At 37.5% G+C, this 21,039-nt stretch overlaps 1 protein-coding gene across 1 annotated transcript in view; it reads left to right on the top strand.

Moving 5' to 3' along the window:
* LOC123252475 (palmitoyltransferase ZDHHC11-like) overlaps window positions 1–21,039 on the top strand; it is a 138,424-nt gene that overhangs the window by 61,261 nt on the left and 56,124 nt on the right. The window contains exons 5-6 of the mRNA XM_044681775.1: window positions 204–328; window positions 15,376–15,528. Coding sequence (XP_044537710.1) covers window positions 204–328; window positions 15,376–15,528 — 278 coding nt within the window. The remainder of the gene's footprint in view (window positions 1–203; window positions 329–15,375; window positions 15,529–21,039) is intronic.

Here is a 21,039-nt window from a genome sequence, read left to right as displayed (position 1 = left end):
GAAAATTTTTCTAAAAAATAAAATATTAAAAAAGTGACTGATTCTGAATGAATGGGCATGAACATTTTCTATAGCTTCAATTTGACCCTAATGGGAAACTTGGCCTTTTGAGCTCAGGGAAAATACAGTGGCCATTAATTTTTCTGTGTTGACAAAGTTTGGCTTGTTTTGGAGTTTTTGTTATTTTTGCTTCCCTCCCTCAGGTATTTCTTTGCTAGTGTGGCCTCCGCTGTTATTGGTATCATCCTCCTTATTATCTTACTACTGTACATCTTCATCGAGTACTTTGTGAATCCAGAGAAACTCCGCACAGACCCCCAGTTTGAAAGTACGTTATTCAATATTCTTTTTGAATTACATTTACACAGGATGATTTTGTGTTATAGTTTTAATACTTTGTCTGTTATTTCTGCAAACTTTCCAGTTTACTTACTAATAAACTTTTGCAGGTAAGAAGAAGTAACTGGTTTACACCACCAGTGAATTAACCTAGTTTCTCCTTCCTGTAGTGAGAGGGAGGTCTTTATCTATGACACAAACACAACCTAAGCAACTGATAAGCAGTTGACCATTTCTTAAAAGGTTTGATTGGCAATATAATGGCTACCACATAAGAAATAGATGGCATCAAGGTCCTAGGGTGCTAGTTTTTTAAGATATCCTATATTGGTAATCCTAGATATTGCAGGATTTCAGCAGACAGAATAGGTAAGAGTTTCGATGTGGCCTCGCCCTGGAGATGTGTTCCTTCTAAGAATTAGACCCAAGTGTGACCCCCAATGGGGAAATCTTGAAAGGTGGTATGTCAACAGGAACACCATAAATTCATATTGGGACTTTACTATGGAGAGTTGATCTCTCAGAAGTCATAGAAACTCCCATAAATTAGTCAACAATTTTATTCATTAGCTAGGGGTTCCCCAGGAGTATCTAGGAAGGGACTAATGAGCTCTTGATGTGCGTGTGCACGCACACACACACACACACACATACACACACACACCTCCTTATTCTATTAGAACTTTACTATGAGACAATTCTCTCTAATAAAAAATAAGATGGACCCAAATTCGATCCAATCCAAAGGATTTATTAACAGGATTATGCCCAATAACATCACTACAACACATACATTCAAAGACAGAATTCTATCAAGGACATTAGCCTCAGTCATGATAAGATTGTGGAAAATTCAGATGGAAATATGATTTGCCCTTAGCTGTCAGATGCAACCTTAACAAGGCAGAGGAGGGGGAAAGATCAAACATTTTCAAAGTACACACTATGTGCCAAGTACTGGACTCAGTACTTTTTCAAATATTTTCTCTATAATTTTCTGTTTCTTTATAATATATCTCTATTCTGCAAATATTTGATGCTCTAGCAGGTCATCTTACAAAAACTAGCATCCCACGACTTTGTAGTCAAGCACATCTTACCTGGTAGCCATCATATTGCCACCAAGCCTTTTATGAAGTGGTAAGCCACCTATGAGTCTAGGCTGTGCTTGTGTCACAGATAAAAGACTCAGCATGGGCAAACATCCTCAGCAGGAAACAATAATCAGCAAATTAATTAATTAGGGGCCTCTTTAAATTTCCAACTTTCAAACTAAGCACATTTGTTAAGATGTTTTACATTTCATGAAGGATGTGTTTGAATTTATAGTAATATCTCACATGAAAATTTCACATATATACTCATATTTCATTGTAAGAACTGAAGCTGTCAATACTTTCCATATTTACATCTCTAATCGAAGAATGAGGTTTTAAGTTTAAAAAAATTATTCAGAAGCAGTGTGGCACAGAAGACAGAGAGCCAATCTCCAAGTCAGGAAGAACTGAGTTCAAGGTCCATCTCTGACAACTTATAGGCTGAGGAACCACTTAAATCATTAACTGTTCAGTCCTGGAGGCAGCTCTCCAAACCTCTAAGTTGCTTTGCAATGGCTGACCTGTATAAGGAATAGGAGGTTATTCATTAAGAGCTCCACATACCAGTTAAATCACAGATCCAGAACAACAAGGATTGATTGTCCTTCACCAAAAAGTATCTAAGATCTGAATTTATGATTCGATCATTTCTTTGGTATAAATAACCTTTAGCCCCATTCAATAACCATAATGTTAACCAGTAAAACAGTTACTGACATAGCAAAAGTAGCCCATAGGGTCTGTTATGACTATTATCACTAATAACAGCTTGCATTTTTATAGTGCTTTAAGGTTTGCAAAGCACTTTACAAATATTACCTTACTTGATCCTCATAGCAATCCTGGAAAGGAGGTGAAATTATTATCCCCATTTTATAGATTCAGAAACTGAGGCAAACAAAGATTAAATGACTTGCCCAGGGGTCACACAATAAGTGTTTGAGGCAGGATTTGAACTCGGGTTTTCTTGCCCTTAGGTCCATCATTTTATCTATCCATTGTATTATATAGTCTGGTCTAAGAAAACATGGATCAATCTGCTTTCATTGGGATAAGACCTCTTGACCTTTATTTCCATATTGTAGTCCATTCCCTTTTTCCCCCATTATTCACCTACAGAGCCTCTGGGGTCAGGGATGGCCTTTGGGACACACATGATTTTTGAAGTAATTCTTTTGAAGTAAATTCTTATTTTTGAAGTAATACTTTGAAGTAATTTTTGAAGTAATTTTGAAGTAATTATTTTAATGGCTAGCAATGCAATCAGAATCAGTCAGCTTTAATGCCAATGACAGGATCCCTGGAATAGACCAACAGCTTTTTTTGTTGTTAGAGGATACAAGAAAGTAACTCCTCTACTTTAGCATTATATCCTCAGTAGTCTGTTTTCAGTCTTCTCTCACGCTGCTCTCCTTCACATCTTCAATGCTCTGGCCAAATTATGTTGCTCATCATTCGGTAAACTTCATTTTCTTGACTTTAAGTCGGCTCTTATCTAAAATGAAGTCTCTACCTGATGCCTCTGACTATTGAAAGTCTTATCTGTCCTCCAAGACACAATTCGAATGTCACTTTTTCCATGAAGTTTTTCCTAATCCTCCTCCCACTCCCAAACACCACCAATCCCAACTGGAAGTAACATCTCCATCCTTTAGATTCATCCTAGGGGGCATGTCTCCAATAGGCACTTGAAGACTTCCCCAGTAGAATGGGCAGTTGAGAATTTTTTTCCAATGGCCACAAAGGCAGGGGAAGCATCTGCTGTGGAACTCTTAAAGACTGGTCAGACATAGAAAAAGCCAAAGTCATCCACAATATCCCAAGCCATTGCCAGTTGTCCTGACTTTTGTCTTGCTACTGGGCTTGGATACCTCTGGAAGAGAAAATGAGACTGATGACTGAGCAACTCTTCCTCACTTAAATCCACTTTATGCATGAGCCAAGACATCACCCTGTGACGTCATTGGTCCTCTTAGAAAATGAAGGACAAACAACAGTACTTGTACCTCTCTTGTGTAGTTTATATACTATTTTTATTATTTATGAACATGCCTTACCTCTATTGTTAGGCTCTAAATTCCATAAGACAGAGACCATGCTCTCAGACTTTATTTTACACAAAACAGAAGCTTGAAAATTGTTTGTTTAATTAAAATATTAGGTTGTTAAAGTACTGTAAAAGTGAAGAAAGATTTTTTAGACATTTATAAGAGATGATACAATGGAAAGCATGCTTATTGGACTAGGGATCAAGAGTGCTAGAGTCTAATTTTGGCTCTGCAAAATGAACTCTGCAGCACTGAAAGGATCACAATGTCTTTGGCCCTCAGGTCTCTCCCTTATAGAATGAATAGGTTGGTTTAGATATTTTCTGGGGTCTTTTTCATTTCTAAAATTCCCTGGATCTTGGAAGCAAAGGATACCATGAGAAATGTATTCTGTCACCTGTTAGTTCCTGGAAAGGAAGCCCAAAAGACTTATAGAAAATATACTAAATTATACTGAGGGTGGAAGAAAATAAGTTGAATTCTCAAGGACCTTTGTGTTGGCTCTCAAAACCAGTCTGAAACCCCACCTCTAGCACTACTGTTGTAGCACTGAGCAAGTCACTTAATCTCCTGGGCCTCAGTTTCCTCATTTTTACAATGAGGTAGCTGGACTATATGACTTCTGAGGACCCTTTTAGTTCCTGATCTAGGAGTCTGTGATTCATCTTTTTCACTTGTCCTGAAGTACATGTAGGAAACTATGGTTACTACCCTTAGTATCCCATATTCTCATTACCAATGGCCAAAGAACATTATGATCTGTTAAAAGAACAGGCAGGACCTATTTCCCCATTCACAGCCTTTGCCCTTTTTCTCTCCTATGCCATCCATATTCACCTGCTTATCTTCTTCCCTGACAAGGCTCTGGGCAACTAGAAGTAGTAATAAATGCTTCTTCTCTAGTTATTCCTTATGAGGAACATTCAATTTTCTCAAAAGAACCAAACAATTGGAAGGATACTTTTTTTACTTAATATCATGAATATATTCAGTGTATTCTTGCACAGAAAAAAAGCTAATACTCAGGAGACTTACATTACTATGTCAACATTTGCCTTCTTATATTTCTCCATCAGGTAGGCTAGACAATGATAGCTTTTTTAATGGAAGAAAGCCACCTTTATCTGTGCTCAGGACTTTTTTTGAATGATGTGCTATTTTCTTTTAGTCAAAAGAATGGGAAGAGCTCTCCAAAGAAATACAGCTTCCCCCATTGGGTTAAGCCCCATTTGATTTTCTGACATTTTTGTTGTTGGTGGTGATTGTTTTGTCTGATTTGGTTTTGGGTGGGTTGAGTTGTCTCTGATTTTTTAAAAATGTTTTATTCTGCAATCTTTGCATTGGTATCACCACAATACAATAATAACTCACATTTAATTAGCATTTTACATTTATAAAATACTTTTTCATTCAATATTTTGTACCATAGGACCATGTATTTAGAGCTGGAAGGGACCTCAGAGACCATCTAGTCCTACCCCTTCATTTAACAGATGAACATCCGGGGTCCACAGAGGGTAAGTGACTTGCCCAAGGTCACACAAATGGCAAGTAGAAGGCATAGGATTTGAACTTAGGTCCTCTGCCTCTAAATCCAGTGCTTTTTTCCACCATCCTATGATGCATCCCAACCATGACATAAGATATTTGTTCAGTTCTCTAATTCTAAGTGTCCATGATCCCCTGTGGAATTACAGGAACATAACTTCCACTAACTCTATGAAGGATTCAATTAAGTAGTGGAAAGTGTTCCATAATAGCAACCCCCTTCTTGATTTTTTTGAGGAAGTTTGATTATTTATTTTGTCCTTTGCTCTGTTTTAGATTTTTTTCTATGATTTTTTTCTATTAGATATGAATACTGAATCTAACAGTTACTCTTAAAGTTCATTTGATTTTTCTCACCTTTATTATTTGTGCAGATGTCATAATTTATAAAGGTGAAATTTGGTATTTAATTTTCTGCTTGCATTTCTAATTTATCAACAAAAATAAAGGAAGAAAATATTGCTGGAAAAGACCCAGTTTTATTACCAATTTAGTTCAAGGTATTACTATAGTCTATCTGTCTGTCTGTCAGCCATATCTTGTACAGAGTAACTGGGCCCTAGAATCATGCAGTCCTTGCACCTATAGACTAGATTTGTAATTTTTCCCTCTTCAAGTCTTCTTAGAGTATTTTGACTGGATACCTTCTATATACTCTTACTACATTTTATACTGCATCATATTTATTTGTATAAATGCCATGTACTTCCCTCTGTTAGATTGTAATCATCTTTGGGCCAGGGATAATTTGCAACGCAGTTCCTTGCACAATGCCTTGGCCAAAATAAGTTTGTATTCTTTTTAAACCCTTACTTTCTGTCTTAGAATTGATACTAAATATCTGTTCTAAGGCACAAAAGTTGAAAGGGTTAGGTAATTGGAGCTAAGTGACTTGCCCAGTGTCACAGAGCTAGGAAGAGTCTGAGGCCACATTTGAACCCAGGGCTTCCTATATCCAGGTCTTGCTCTCTATTCACTGAATCCAGAGTAAGATTTGTTTTTGTTTTTGTTTTTTTTAATTCATTCTTATGGGTTTGTTTGTTTTTTCAGTTATATGTAGAAAGAATTTTTGGCATTTGTTTTCTGACATTTTAGGGCTCCAATTTTCTCCCTCCCTCTCTTACCACTACCCCTCCCCAGACAGTACATAATCTAATATATTTTATGCAATACATATTTCCATATTGCCCAGAGTAAGTTCTTCATAATAGATTGCTGAACTGAATCAAATTGGAGGGAAAAAATTCCTACTGTCACTACAAAGTAGCTAATGAGGAATAGGAATGCCTAAACTGAATGTGCCACCCTCCTGAATTCTCTTTGACTCTAGGACAAGATTTCTTGGTCTTGTGTCACAGACCCATTTTTACATTCTGGTGAAGTCTATGGATCCTTTCTTAGAAAAACATTTTTAAATGCACAAGACAAAATAAACAAGAAACATTATATTGAAAAAGATATCCAAAAGATGTTTTTAGCATTCACTGGTAAGAGTCCCCACCCTAACGGGAGGAAGATGAACAGTGAAAGCAACTTTATTGAAGCAAAGGGATGTTTTTAAGTAGCTTTAAGATGAAATCTTCAGTCCTGATAAATATTAGGGCAGTCTTAGTCAGTTTCATTAACTATTTGATTCCTGGCAACCACAAAGGGAAGAGAGCTGTTAGAACTTTAACCTTCCATAGATCATGTAGGAATATTGGCTGGTTCCAAATGTGTTTCCCTATCACCAAACCCACTAATTCTCTTTGACCCAGCAAATATTATACTTTCACTTTGTTTTCACATAACTCCTCTGTGCTCCTCTCCTGCCCTACATGGAGAGCCACCTCAATGTTTTTGAATGCAAAAAAAGAAGATGACATAGATGAAAAGAATTTCTTAAAAAACAAATGTTGCAGAGTTGTTTTGATTTTGTGACCCATTATTCCTGGGATGCAAGTGACTTGATTTGAAGTACCTATATTTGATTTGAAGCAGTTGGGGTGGGAAAATGAGTTTTAAATATGCACAAGTAATGTGATGGGGAGAGCACCCATAAATGCAGTTAGACCCTCAAAAAATCTAAAGGACCAAGTTTCAAGGCCAGCTGACCCATTGAATGACAGGTCCAAGATCCAGAAAGATCTCAACAGCCTATATCGGTGTTGGTGAAGTACTTACACACATGCCCAGCCAGCACTCAGGGAAACTGAATAGTGATAAATATAAATCTTACACCTGGGGTCTTTTAAAATCACTTTTCCAAGCACAAGGTAGTGGTTAGATAATAGTTCAAGTAAAAAAAAAAGATTTGGGCATTCTAGTGAACTTCAAATTCAAAAGTCACCAAAGCAACATAGAAAGAGAAAATCCAAAAGACCAAGGAAATACCCTCATACTGTTGGTTTCAGTGCTCTTATTAAATAGTATGGTTCTACTGATGTAGCAGAGAACTATTCTTCCATTTTTGCTCCATATTACCCAGATAACTTTTCCATTTTACCCCATTTGGTTGTTGCATTTTTTTACCCTTTTTGCCTTAGAATCAATATTATGTTTTGGTTCCAAAGCAGAAGAGGAATAAGGGCTAAATAACGGGGGTTAAGTGACTTGTCCAGGATCACACAACTAGGAAGTATCTGAAGTCAGATTTGAACCCAGGTTCTCCTGTCCCTGGACCTGGCTCTCAATCCATTGAGCCACTTAGCAGCCCCCTAATGCATTGTTTTTACTTAAGAAACAAATTTCCAACAAAATTTCTAGCCTGTTTAGAAAGCATCACCTTTACAGCCACACATACAACATTGCTTCTCAATGTTGACATCATTTCCATTGTTATAGTTATCATGTTTATTATTCTTTTGGCTTTGCTAAAGAGCCAGTGGTTGCATCACCTTGTATCACTTTATTCTGTATCTCTTCATGTGAGTCTTCCCACGTTTCTTGGAATTTATAATTGTCATTCCTTTGTAACACAGTAATATTCCACAGCCCTCATCTGAGACAATATAACTTGATGGATAGAAAGTTGGCCTTGGAGTCAAGAATACCCAAGTTCAAGTCCTGCCTCTGACCCATGCTGACTGTGTGACCTTGGATAAGTCACTTGGTGCCCCAGAAAACTCTCTAAAAGTACATAGCAGGACAACTATTGATCTGCACTAATTGAATTTCCTCATAGAGGAAATTTTCCTATAGCAATGAAATTATGAATCTGATCTTTCTCTACTCTTCACCCTCCAAAAAAGGAAAAAGAAAAGAAAAAGAAAGACATACGCATGTCCAATTCCATTATGTTCATATGTTATAATTTATTTTGCCATTGCCTAGTTATTTGACACATTTTGTCTCATTTTTCCCCCTTAACACAAATAGTGTTATTTGTGGGGCTTTTTTAGTTTTGTTTTTGTTTTGTTTTACATAGTCCCAGTGGTGGAATCCCCATGAACAATTTAGTAACTTTCCTGGTCTAATTCCAGAACAGTTGAACCAATTCACAGCCCCACCAACAGTGAATTTAAGTGACTCTTTTCCCATCCCACTTCATTTTAAAATCTGTTTCTATTGACAGTTTGTCTTTTTGTATTTGAAAATTTTCATTTAATTAATTTTGAATATTTTTCCATGGTTACATGATTCATGTTCTTTCCTTCCCCTCTTCCTATCCCCCTCCCATTGCCAACGAGCAATTCCACTGGGTTTTACATGTGATCAAGACCTATTTCCATATTATTAATATTTGCATTAGGGTGATTGCTTAGAGTCTACAACCCCAATCACATTCCCATTGACCCTTGTGATCAAGCAGTTGTTTTTCTTCTGACAGTTGTTATATTAATTAAACCACTTCCTCATGAGGGGAGCACTTTGAAAAATTTTGCTTATTGCAGTTTCTTTTGACATTTTTGTGGGAGCTATCCTGCTAAAAATGTTTCTCTGTTCTCACACAGACAGAAGTATCTTGGGCTATGCTATGTTGATCAAAAAATGCTCCAAGAGTGCCTGCTTGATTCAAGGCACTGTTTACACTGATGAGGATGGGGCTACACGAAGTAGAAGGCATGGTTTCTACTCTAAAGCAGGTCACCACATCTATGTTGGTGGTTTCCTACATTATTATATTACAGATAGAACTTTAAAGAAACTGACTTGAGGAAACTTCCACCAATTTAGAAGAAACTGGACATAGAAGACTTGATAGCTGCTTTCAAGTATTTAAAGGGCTCTCAGGAGGAAAAAAGATTAGACTTCTTCTGGGTGACTCCAGAGGGCAGAGCTAGGAGCAAGGGGTAGGAAGCAAATAGAGTGTTCAGTGAAAAGAGCACTATATATGGAGTCAAAGAGGGTGGATTGCAAAATTCTCTTCAGGACACTTACTACTTATTTAAGCTTAAGCAAATCCCTCCACCTCACCAAACCTCACTTCATTTGACAAAGGATGGGCTGGACTAGTTGATCCCTACAGTTCTTTCAAACTATATCTAAATCCTACCATCTTGTGATGCCTTAAATTGTAGAGATTTTGATTTTAGTTTGACAAAGGGATACTAGAATTAGCCATAAGTTGAATGTGCTGCCCCAGGAAACAGTGGACTCCCTATTACTTGAGGTTTTTAATCATCAGTCAATCAATACACTTTTATTAAGCACCTCCTGGTGCTAAACACTGGGAATACAGAAAGGGAGAAAAGAGAGTCCTTGCTCTCAGGGAGCTTACATCCTAATGGGGGAGAGAGAACATGCAGATGAATATTTACAATGCTGGCAATATACAGGATAAATCCATTTGTTCAGTAAACATTTATTATTAGACATTGTGCTAAATCCTGGGATGATAAAGAGGAGTGAAAGACAGTTTCTGCCCTCAAGGAGCTTACACTCTAAAGGAGAAAACAACATACAAACGAATATATACAGAGCAGACTACATACAAAATAACAAAGAAATAACTAACAAACAGAAGGGATTAAAAAGGATCAGGAAAGACTTTCAGAAAAACAAGAGACCTAAATGAAGTTCAGGGTACTCACTGGGAGTTGTCAGGTTTTATAGAGAGAATTCCAATTCAGGCACAAGATTGAAGAAGGGGACCTCTGAGATTTCATCTAACTAAAATGCTATGAATGTCCCCTGGAAATTCCATTTTCCCTCCAGCTCACAACAGGTTATTGGCTACTGCTAAGGAACAGAAAAGAAATGTGGTATAGTCAATAGCTAGTTGGCTTTAGAGTCATGAAGGCTTAAGTTCGGGCCCCAACTCTTGACAACTCTTCTGCTTCAGAAATGAACTTAGCACTTGAAGAAGAGCACAATGAAGAAGCATTAATTAATCTCTGTCTGTGCCTGACACATCCAAGTTGTGTGACCTTGAATAAGGCACTTAATCTCTTAATAATCTCGGTAGCTCTCTAACACTAGAAATTATAGAGGAGATGGCAACCTGGTTTGATAATGAGTTTTCTTTCTTGGGAGTTTCCCTTACCTGTAAAATCACAGGTACAGGCCCAAATGCTTTCCCTAAGGATCATGGTACCAAATGGAGCCAGTCCCTGAGACAAAACTAAATCTTGAATATAAGCAACATCTACCTGTCCATGCTTAAAGAACAGATTGTTGCTTCATTAAGTATCCTAATAAATATATTATCAACTACAAATCTACAGGCTCTGTATTTGGAGATAATCTCCCCAGTTGCCTGAGGATCAGGGCAGAAAACCAGGAGCACACAAGAAGCCTGAAGACACTGAGGTGCAGGCTTTCTCTCCTACTCTGCTCCTTTATCCAGTCTCCTTGACTGCTGTTGTGTAAACACCCATCATCATGATCCTTTGACCCTGGAGGCTGACCCTCAAGTGCTAAGTTCATTTCTGAAGCAGAGTACTGACCACCCACACATTCTCATTTTCCATTCAATGTTTGATAAATTCCAGATGGGAGGTCTGCCATTTCTTTGTTGATTGGAATACATCAAACTATCATCTGACAGCTATTTGAGGGCCTTTATGAAGAACTTTGTTATTATTTTTTAAAGAATATGGTTGGCCAAGTAGAACAGCCAATGATCACCAAAACAAATAAACAAACAAACAAAAAAATCCGAGGGCACACAATTAACATGTCTGACTATAATTTAAGGACATTTCTCCTCACCTTTCTATGTGGTTCAATAATTTATCTACCTTCAAAAGGAGGTACCCTACTACTCCTTATTAGAGGAGGAGGGTGTTACAATTTAAATGTCTTCAAAAAGTGTTATCTTATTTATTATAGGGCAGTTGTAAAGAAGGAAGCAAAAATTGATACAATTAAAAAAAGGATAAAAGAGAAAGTTGATATCAGATAATTTCTAGTAATACCAATTCAGCAAGCCCTCACATCAGAGGTGATGGTCCCACCCTGAACGCCCCATATGCCTCTCTCCTACCAAAGTAATACCAATTTGAGATATAACTAAGGTGGGACAACAGGCCTTTGTCCCAAGACGCTACATTTAAAAGAACTGATAATAATTTCAGTCTTTTGGCAGAGTAGAAACAAAGAGTTTGTCACATAATTAGCAAAAATAATTCAAATTGAAAGTTGTCAGATGGTAGGCAAGGGAGGACTCTTCCATTGCCCTACCCAACCATTCTCATCCTATATATGACCTTCTATGAATGTCTGAGTTACTATCGAAACCCACCACCAACATGAGGCTCTGTTTCTTGCAGTTGCTCTAGGTACAACTTCCCCTGGTTACAAAAAATTCTAGTTAAAGCTTTACAATCAATTCGATGATTCCACTCTACTGAAATCCAACAATCTAGGCTTTGCTACTTACTATCTATCTATGTGACCATGGGCTGCAAGTCACTTTAAAATCCTCTATGCCTTCATTTCTTCACTTGAAAAAAAAGAAGTTGAATTTGATGACCTATAAAGTCCCTTCCAGCTATAGACTTAAAAAAATACACCCTACTTCTGTTTTAGAGTCAGTTCTGTGTTTTGTTTCCAAGGCAGAAGAGTGGTAATGGCTAGGCAATGGGGGTTAAGTGACTTGCCTATGGTCACACAGTTGGAACTGTCTGAGGCCAGATTTGAACCAGGACCTCCTGTCTCTAGGTCTGGCTCTCAATCCACAGAGCCAACTAGCTGCCCCCAGCTATAGACTTCTGATCCTCTATCTAGCAACTGGGAAAGGTGCTATGGGGGAAACAACAAATATATGATGTGGTGGGGTTTGATAATGTATGGACTTCTATGGGAAGATGTTGGTTGTCAAACTGTTGCTGCAATTTTATTAATTTGACTAATAGTAATTTCACTTTCCTATAATACAGTTCAAAGTGCTTTATATACATTATCTCAGTCTTTGAGATAACACTGAGTCAGATAATGTGATTGACATTTTACATATGAGGAAACTGAGGCTCAAAAAGTTTATAGTAACTTCTCACCCTGTGAGGTTTTTTCCCTTTTATCTTTTCATTCCTGACCAGGCCCTCCCTACCCAGAGTAGAGTGTTAACTCTTCATGTCTCAAGGGTTGCCACTGCCACCTCCCCAAGTGAGGCTTCTCTAGTTAACTTTCTTGACTTTTTTTTTTTCTGGAACTCTCTGAGCCTTTTCCCAGGACATTGCTTCTTTTTACACTTAAAAAGATAGAAATAAAAAAAAGAATCAAAATTTTTTTGTATCACCCAGAAAACAGAATACTATAACCAAATATGTAATTCACACCCCAAATTCGAGGAAGTCAGTGCCCTTCATTAAAACAAGTTCCCGGTTGGTTGGCATTGAACATAAGCTGTCTGAGGCCATCATGATCAGTGAAGCATGTTACTATTTCATTAAACCCTGAATTAACACTTTGCAAAGCACATCCTCATTTTGTGCTATTTCACCAAGCATGTCCCCTAAACAGTATTTTAAGAGAAAATGGAGATTTCCCATCCTCTCACTATTTAATAGAGTTCTGGCTCTCTGCCTTTAAGACCTATAGATCTGATAGACAAAAGGCTCCTGACCTTGTTTGGATCTAGTTAATCCTATGGACCTTTTCTCAGCATCATACTTTTAAATGCAACACACACACACACACACACACACACACACACACACACACACACGAATAGGAAGCCTTAAATGCAGTCACCAAAAATGTTTTTAAAAACACATTCACAGATCTCAGGTTAATAACTTCTGTGGCAGGCAATTTATGGGAATCCAGCATTTCCTTGCTGTATATAGTATAAATTTTTTTTTCTTTAGGGATCTAGGCCTGCAGTTTCACTATTTACTAAGTTTAGTGTATTTGATGTTCTTAAAAAAGCAAAACAAAACATGTTTATTGGAGTCTGGTATGGTTATATTTGAGTCTGCAATGGAGTCTGATATAGGCTGGCATTTTTCATGTAGATACAGGTCTAGTGCCAAATTATTTATTGACTTCAATTACTCAGTCAAGAAGCATTAAACACTGTTAAATTAAGTAGAATGTTTTAGGGACTGTGTTAAATGCTGGGGAAGCAAAGAAAGGCAAAAACATGTTCCCTGCCCTCAAGAAGCTGACATTCTAATAAGGAAGACAACATTTAATTAGTTATAGACATGCTATGTACAAAGTAGGCAAAGGCAATGTGAACACAGAAGGTGCTAGCTTTTTTTCCTTTTTAACCCTTACCTTCTATCTTGGAATAGATAGCAACAAGACAGAAGAGTGGTAAGAGTTAGGCAATGGGGGTTAAGTGACTTGCCCAAAGTTGCACAGCTAGGAAATGTTTGAGGTCACATTTGAACCCAGGACCTCCCATTATTCTACACCTGGCTCTCTATCCACTGAACCACCCAGCTGTGCCCCCCTCCCCACCCCAAGTATTAACTTTTGAAAGCCATGCTAAGATAAAATGCTTTACTAAGAGTTTTAAAAATTTATTTATCAAAGACTATAACTTATGCTTGAATATTCTTTTCCTTATGATTTGTATCAGAACCTCAGTTCAAATATTTGAAGCTAAATACTGACCCATACATACCTCTAACATTCCTCATGGTACTTTTTTCTTAAACATCAACAAATAATCAACATCATCACTTGAAAATAATTTTTTAACCACCTATTCATATGGGCACTGTATGAGGTAGAGTACAGATAACACCCCTGCAATCCAGACATAGTCTAAGCTAAGGCAGTATTGGCTAACAAAAAGCCTGCAAAGGATAGTTAGGTGACTCAGTCACTTGAGAGCCAGTCCTAGAAACAAGAAGTTCTGGGTTAAAATCTTGCTTCAGACACTTCCTAGCTGTGTGAAGGGTAAGTCACTTAACCCCCATTGCTGAGCCCTTACTACTCTTCTGCCTTGGAATCAATACGCTGTATTAATTCTTTTTTATTTTTTTAAACTCTTACCTTCTGTCTTAGATTCAACACTGTGTATTGGTTCTAAGGCAGAAAAGTAGTAAGTAAGTTAGTAAGGCAATATAGGTTAAGTGACTTGCTCAGAATCACACAGCTCGGAAGTGTCTAAAGTCAAATTTGAACCCAGGACCTCCCATCTCTGTGTCTGACTCTCAATCCACTGAGTTACCCAGCTGCTCCCCACTGTATTAATTCTAAGACAGAAGATAAGGATTTTAAAAAACAAAAACAACCCCCCCCCCCAAATAGCCTGCAGAGAAACTGGAAGCAGACACAATAGTAGATAAATTAGATAGTCTGATATTATATCCCCTTAAAAGTAGGGTAAGCAAGAAGATGCTAGGTGGTCCTCCAGGAAAACAAGACAGGTCAGGAAGAAGCCATGACTTCACTTTCACACCACTTTGCAAACCTTTAGGCACTAGACAAATGTTAGTTACTTTCAGTGTTGTTAAGCCATCTGTGAAAGATTTCTGAAATAGGCAGGATTTCAAGAATCTTCATATTTTAGGTATGTAAAAAGTCTGCAAATATAACCAACTAATTAAGATTTGGGCTAGAATGGAGTGGGGAGAACCGCTAAGATTTCTGTTTGAGCATAACATTTTCAGAAAGGGAGAAGTAGAGGGAGGTAAATCTCACTCCCAAAGAGGATGGATTCAGTGGTCTTTGACTCTTTACTAGAAATTGTGTCAGTGGCTAAGTGGCTCAGTGGATTGAGAGCCAGGCCTAGAGACAGAAGGTCCTGGGTTCAAATGTGGACTCAGACACTTCCTAGCTGTGTGACCCTGAACAAGTCACTTAACCCCTATTCCCTAACCCTTACTGCTCTTCTGCCTTGGAACCAATTCACAGTATTGATTCTAAGATGGAAGGTGAGGGTTTAAAAGGAAAAAAAAGAAATTGTATGCAATGTGGTTTGACTTCTAATGAGATGAATTTGATCTTCTCACTTGCCTTATTAGATTATCCTTCCAACGTATGGCTGTCATTCCTTCCTTTGATTCCAGTGACCACGTCTCCCATTGTGCTCCTGACCCTAGCCATGATCACATTGCTGCTGAATTTCGTGAGCCTCTTGCTCCTTGGACACTTACTACTGTTTCACCTCTACCTATGTACGTATTTTCTTAAACGAAAGGTGACATCAGGATTGGGCTGCTCTGCTGCTATCCCTGCCCTATTTAAACAATATTAAATATTCATCTTCTTTCCCACAGGTGTACCCAAACATGTGGATCCAATACATGAATAGAAATATATAGAAATACATAACTAGAAATAGAGGTAAAGACGTAAACAAATATATACATAGACGGTACACATTATTGTGGAGATATTTAATGTACACCATCTATGTGTGTATGGATATACAGTGTATATGTGTAATATGTATTATTATATATTATACATACAAATCCATGTATATACATATGTGCTTTTCAAAGACACTTTACAAACATTATCTCTTCTCATTGTTACTACAAACTTGGAAGAAAGGAGCTATTATTATCTCCAGTTTTACAGATGAGGAAACTGAGGCAAACTAAATATTTAGAAATTCTGTAAATGTATAATAGAAATACATACACATATAGTCTATACTATTGTGGAAATATATTAATATTGTGGAGATATTTAATGTATACTATTTTGTGTACATCGTATATATACATGTACATATATATGCATACATATATGTTTTGCAAAGACATTTTACATATATTATCTTATTCGATTCTTACAACAGCCCTGGGAGGAGGATGCTATTATTATCTTCATTTTTACAGATGAGGAAACTGAAGCAAACATAGCTTAAGTGACTTTTCCAGGGTCACACAGATAATAAAGCAGAGTGTGAATTCAAGTCTTCCTGATTCCAAGTCTTGCACTGTTCAATATCCTACCTATCTGCTTATATATAAACAGCTAATGTGGGTAAATGCATCTCTGCATCAAAGAGGTTTGTTTTCCTGGGCTGATTTTACCACTTTAGGTTCCCAAGTATATCTGTCTGTGAATAGAAGTTAAACTAAAATAACACCTCAGATTTATACAGTGAGCTTATATATGATACATATGTGTTATATGTTAATTATTGTATTTATATGGTTTTCAATATGATATGGTGTTTATATATTATACCATATTATCAATTTGTTGGACAGTGTTATTTCTCTTGTTACACCATAAATGATCTCGGTTTATGATGTGAGATATCTTGTGAGTCTATAAAGCAAGGTGTTATCAAATACTTTTTTATAATTATGAAAAAAAACCCACAATGGGATCTTATATCCTCTATATCTTTTAGTAAATTGTGTGATGGTGATCCATTGTAGAATATTGCTTGCAAATAAATGCCTACTTGTTTCTTGTCAACACTCTCATTGGGGATACCCTCAATTCTTACATAGATGACCTTCATAAAGTTTTTGAATAGATATCTAGAAGGGAAAGAAATTCCTATGTACTATGTAACTACATTCATGAATTCAAAATGCACGGCATCGATTCCTTCCTAACCACTACCTCACAGAATTCCTACCTTCTTCAAAGTCTCTGTTCAAGTGCCATCTACTACATGAAGCACCTTTTAATATTTCCAATTGCTAGTATATTTGCTTCCCTAAAAATGATTTTGTATTTAGATTGTATATATTTTATATTTACTTAACCATGTTCATGATGCATAGCCCCCTTCCCCAAATATAATAATATATGTTATGTATCATAACTATAATATAAATATAACTCTAATCAAATATAACTAAAGACATTAAGGGAAAGAAGTCTTTTATTTTTGACACTGTATCCCTAGTACCTAGTATATAGTACCTGGAACATAGTATATTCTTTGTTGTTGTTGTTTTTTATCTTTACTTTCTGTCTTAGAATTGATATTAAGTATCTGTTCCAAAGAAGAACAGTAAGAGCTGGGAAATTGGAGTTAAGTGATTTATCTAGGGTCTTATAGCTAGAAAAATGTTTGAAGCTAGATTTGAACACAGGACCTCTCAACTCTAGATCAGGCTCTCTATCCACTGAGCCACCTAACTGCCTTGATAGATGCATATTAAATTAATCTGCCCAGCCTACTTAATGCAATTACAGTATATAAAGGAAGATAACTTTGACAGTGGGTTGCAGATATTTGGCCCTTCATGATTTCCTGCTGTTATGTTTTCTCCTTATCCAGGGTGTCCCTTTTAAAAAAAACAAAAAAACCCTACCATCCATGTTGGAGTTAATACTGTGTATTGGCTCCAAGGAAGAAGAGTGGCAAGGGTTAGGCAATGGGGGTTAAGTGATTTGCCCAGGGTCACACAGCTAGGAAGGAAGTTTGAGGTCAGATTTGAACCTAGGACCTCCCATCTCTAGGCCTGCCTCTCAACCCACTGAGCTACCCAGCTGTCCCCTAGGGTGTCCCTTTTAAAATTCTGAGTGGATCTTTTTGTACCTCATATGAGGCTGAGACCTTAAGCATCTCACACCCTGAATGGGCTATTCACTCTAAAGGTTATGAAAGTGTCAGTGGCTCAGTCTCAACTTATAAAAGAAGTGTAAAGGACTGTTTTTACTTCATTCTATCTTTAATAAGTATGAGAAAATTCCTCCATCATCTTAATGGAAACAGATCAGCTTGCCAGTGGCCACACCCTTAGTGAGCTTTTAACAAGCAAGCTAGTCAGCTTGACAGATCCTTTCTGAGAAATCAACTCTGTCAGTAAAAAAGAAAGCCAGGTATGATGGAAGAACCAAGGCCTTGAGAGCGATTGCTCTTTGCCTTTTTTCCCTCTATGATTCTTCCAGACTGTAATAGTTGAGAGAGGGGAGAAGTCTTGTGGGATTTCTCTTGCCTACACTTCCTGTGAGAGCATCTACACTGAAGCAACTCACCCACTAGAAGACTGCATCCAGCAGAGAGCATGACCAGAGAAACGAGCAAAGAGACTGTGCTCAAAGGGAGTGACATGGGCACACCATTAAAAAAAAAAAAAAGATGCAAGGACCCCGCAGTGCTGGAAGTATGATTTGTTTTGGCCTTGGGAGTTCCTTACAAGTGTGCTTCTCTATGTATGTACCTACTCTTTCAATTGATGACATGTGCATTTATGGAGAGGGTAGTTCAGGTTTAAGGCAGAGTGGGAATGCGTCATTACTAGTTCTTGCTATGCCATTGCAGTAGATGCTTTTGTTTCAAGATAATTTTTCATCTAGGTGACAATTCAAGCTTAATGTCCCAGTGTGTGTGTATGGGGGTGAGGAGTTCATGAGTAACAGTTTTAAAGGTGTGCATTGGCAGATTTGCTTGAATGGGTTCATTGTCACCCAGCTTGTGAATGAGAGTTGGGGAGGTGGTAGCCTAAAGTGTGATTTGCTAAAGTTCTCAATTCAATTCAGCCAATTTTTTATTGAATGGGTACTATGTACTAGTTGCTGGGAATGCTAAAATGAAAATTGAAAAACCCCAGGCCTCATGAAACTTACATTTAAGGGTAGTAGAGTAATGGGGATGGGGAGATACAAAATGTATACAGATAAGCAAATCACAAAGATTTATGAGAAGGAAGAGAACACTAAAAATTGGAGAGATTTCTTAGAGGATATGGCACCTTCATACAAAGACAAGATATTTGTATTTTCTCCTAGAGGTAAAAGGGAATCAGTACCATTTTTAAAACAGGGTAATTATATGGTTGGACTGGCACCTTCATAAGATTGTTTTAGAATTCATGTATAGAATGGATTGGAGAGGGGAAAGACTTATTAGCAGGAAGATCTATTGAGAAACTTTTAAGGGGCAACTAGGTGGCTCAGTAGATAAAGAATCAGGCCTAGAGATGGGAGGTACTGAGTTCAAATATGATATCAGACACTTTCTAACTGTTTGACCTTGTACAAGTCACTTAAACCCAATTCCCTAGTCCTTACTACTCTCCTACCTTACAACCAGTTCTTGGTATTCATTCTTAGAAGGAAGGTAAGGGTTGAAAAAGTAAACTATTATAAAAATCCAAATGTGAGGTGGTGAATACCTAAACTAGGATAGTGGCCATTTGTGTAGAGATAAGGAATAGTAGATTTGAAAGATCATATCTTTCTAGAAAAAATGTATATGTATGTAATGCTTTCGAGAACTAAATGCTAGTGGTGGTGGTGGTGGTGATGATGATAAGGTTTCTTCCTCATTTGAGATTGTTAAGGAAAGCTGAGAAGCCCCAGAATTTAAGCCATATTAAGAGCAGTGTTGAGGAGATTCTTCTTTAGTTAAAAGTTGGATCAGATGGCCTCAGAGGTCCCTTCTACCCATGAGAATCTGGTTCTATAAGGAGGTATGGCCATTACTTTTATAAGTTATAGACAAACCAAAGGGGATTAGGCTTAAGAGAAAAAGTCACTGGATTTGACAGTTAAGAGATCTTGGATAACCTTAGAGAGAATAGTTTTATCCAAGTGGAGATAGGCAGGAGGTTGGGTTCCAAAAATAAAAGAGGAATAAGGGGAAGGGAAGGAAGTAGAGGCAGAAGACTTGGACATTTGTTTCTAGTATCATCTGAAAACCTTCTCGGGCCAACAAAGTGTCATTGTTGTTGCAGTGGTGGTGGTCAGAGAATGAAGAAACTTGAGCATAAATATAGACAGCATAGAAGGAGCAATTCTTCTAGCTATCCAGGATCAAAACTTCAGTATTACACTTAAATACATCTTCTCTAACTCCCTCCTCCCTCTTCTAGTTTTAATTTGCTGTGCATAGCCTCCATGATTGCCTTAACATTTCCATGTATAAGACACTGAATCAGGTCTTTATCATTTCATGCCTAAACTACTGAAACACATTACTAACTGGTCTTCCTATCTCCAATTTCTTACCCCCACAAAAAACATCCTGCACATCAGAGCTACAACTATCACCAAGTGACCAGGAGTTTGCACTAATTTCAGGGGACATGTTCTTTTCTCCTCTTCCTCCTCATAGAACACAGGCCATCCAATTGGCCCCTTCTTTCACCTTCCCACAAATTTCTGGTTTGAGGGTGGATCCACTCTGAAACAGCAACTAGACTACAGACTTGGGTATCTAGGACTTCTCAGAGCAGTGGAGATATCAGCATCAAAACTTACATGTCTCCCAAAAAAACACAAAAGTTACATGTTCCCCAATTATCATGACTATTCAAAGTTTACCCATTCCTTAAGACCCAACTTGAATTGCACTTGTCACAGCCTTTCCTGAATTCCTATAGTATTTGTTAACTCATCATATATCCTGTCATATATTGTTAATTGTCCTTTCTTCCCTTTGCTTCATATCTCCAATTAGACAGCATGCTCCTTGGGAGTAGAATCATGACTTTCACTTCCCTTTAGATGCCACAGAATCAAATGTCTTGCCTTGAACATAGTTGACTCAATGAACATTTATTGGAAAAGTAGATTGGTCTCAATTATGATGGACCTTCAAATTAAGCATAGCAGTTTAAATTTTATGCAGTCAAGTTGCATGCTAGGAGCTAATATGGCAAAGTAAAGGATGATCTGCCCTCCCAAATTCCCCTACACACACACACACACACACACACACACACACACACACACACACACACACACACAATAAATCACCTTGA

The sequence above is a fragment of the Gracilinanus agilis genome, chromosome 1 (genome assembly GCF_016433145.1).
Source record: "Gracilinanus agilis isolate LMUSP501 chromosome 1, AgileGrace, whole genome shotgun sequence".
NCBI classification, from domain to species: domain Eukaryota; kingdom Metazoa; phylum Chordata; class Mammalia; order Didelphimorphia; family Didelphidae; genus Gracilinanus; species Gracilinanus agilis.
The sequence above is the reverse complement of the archived record's forward strand: the minus strand, read 5'-3'. Positions and strand labels throughout refer to the sequence as shown.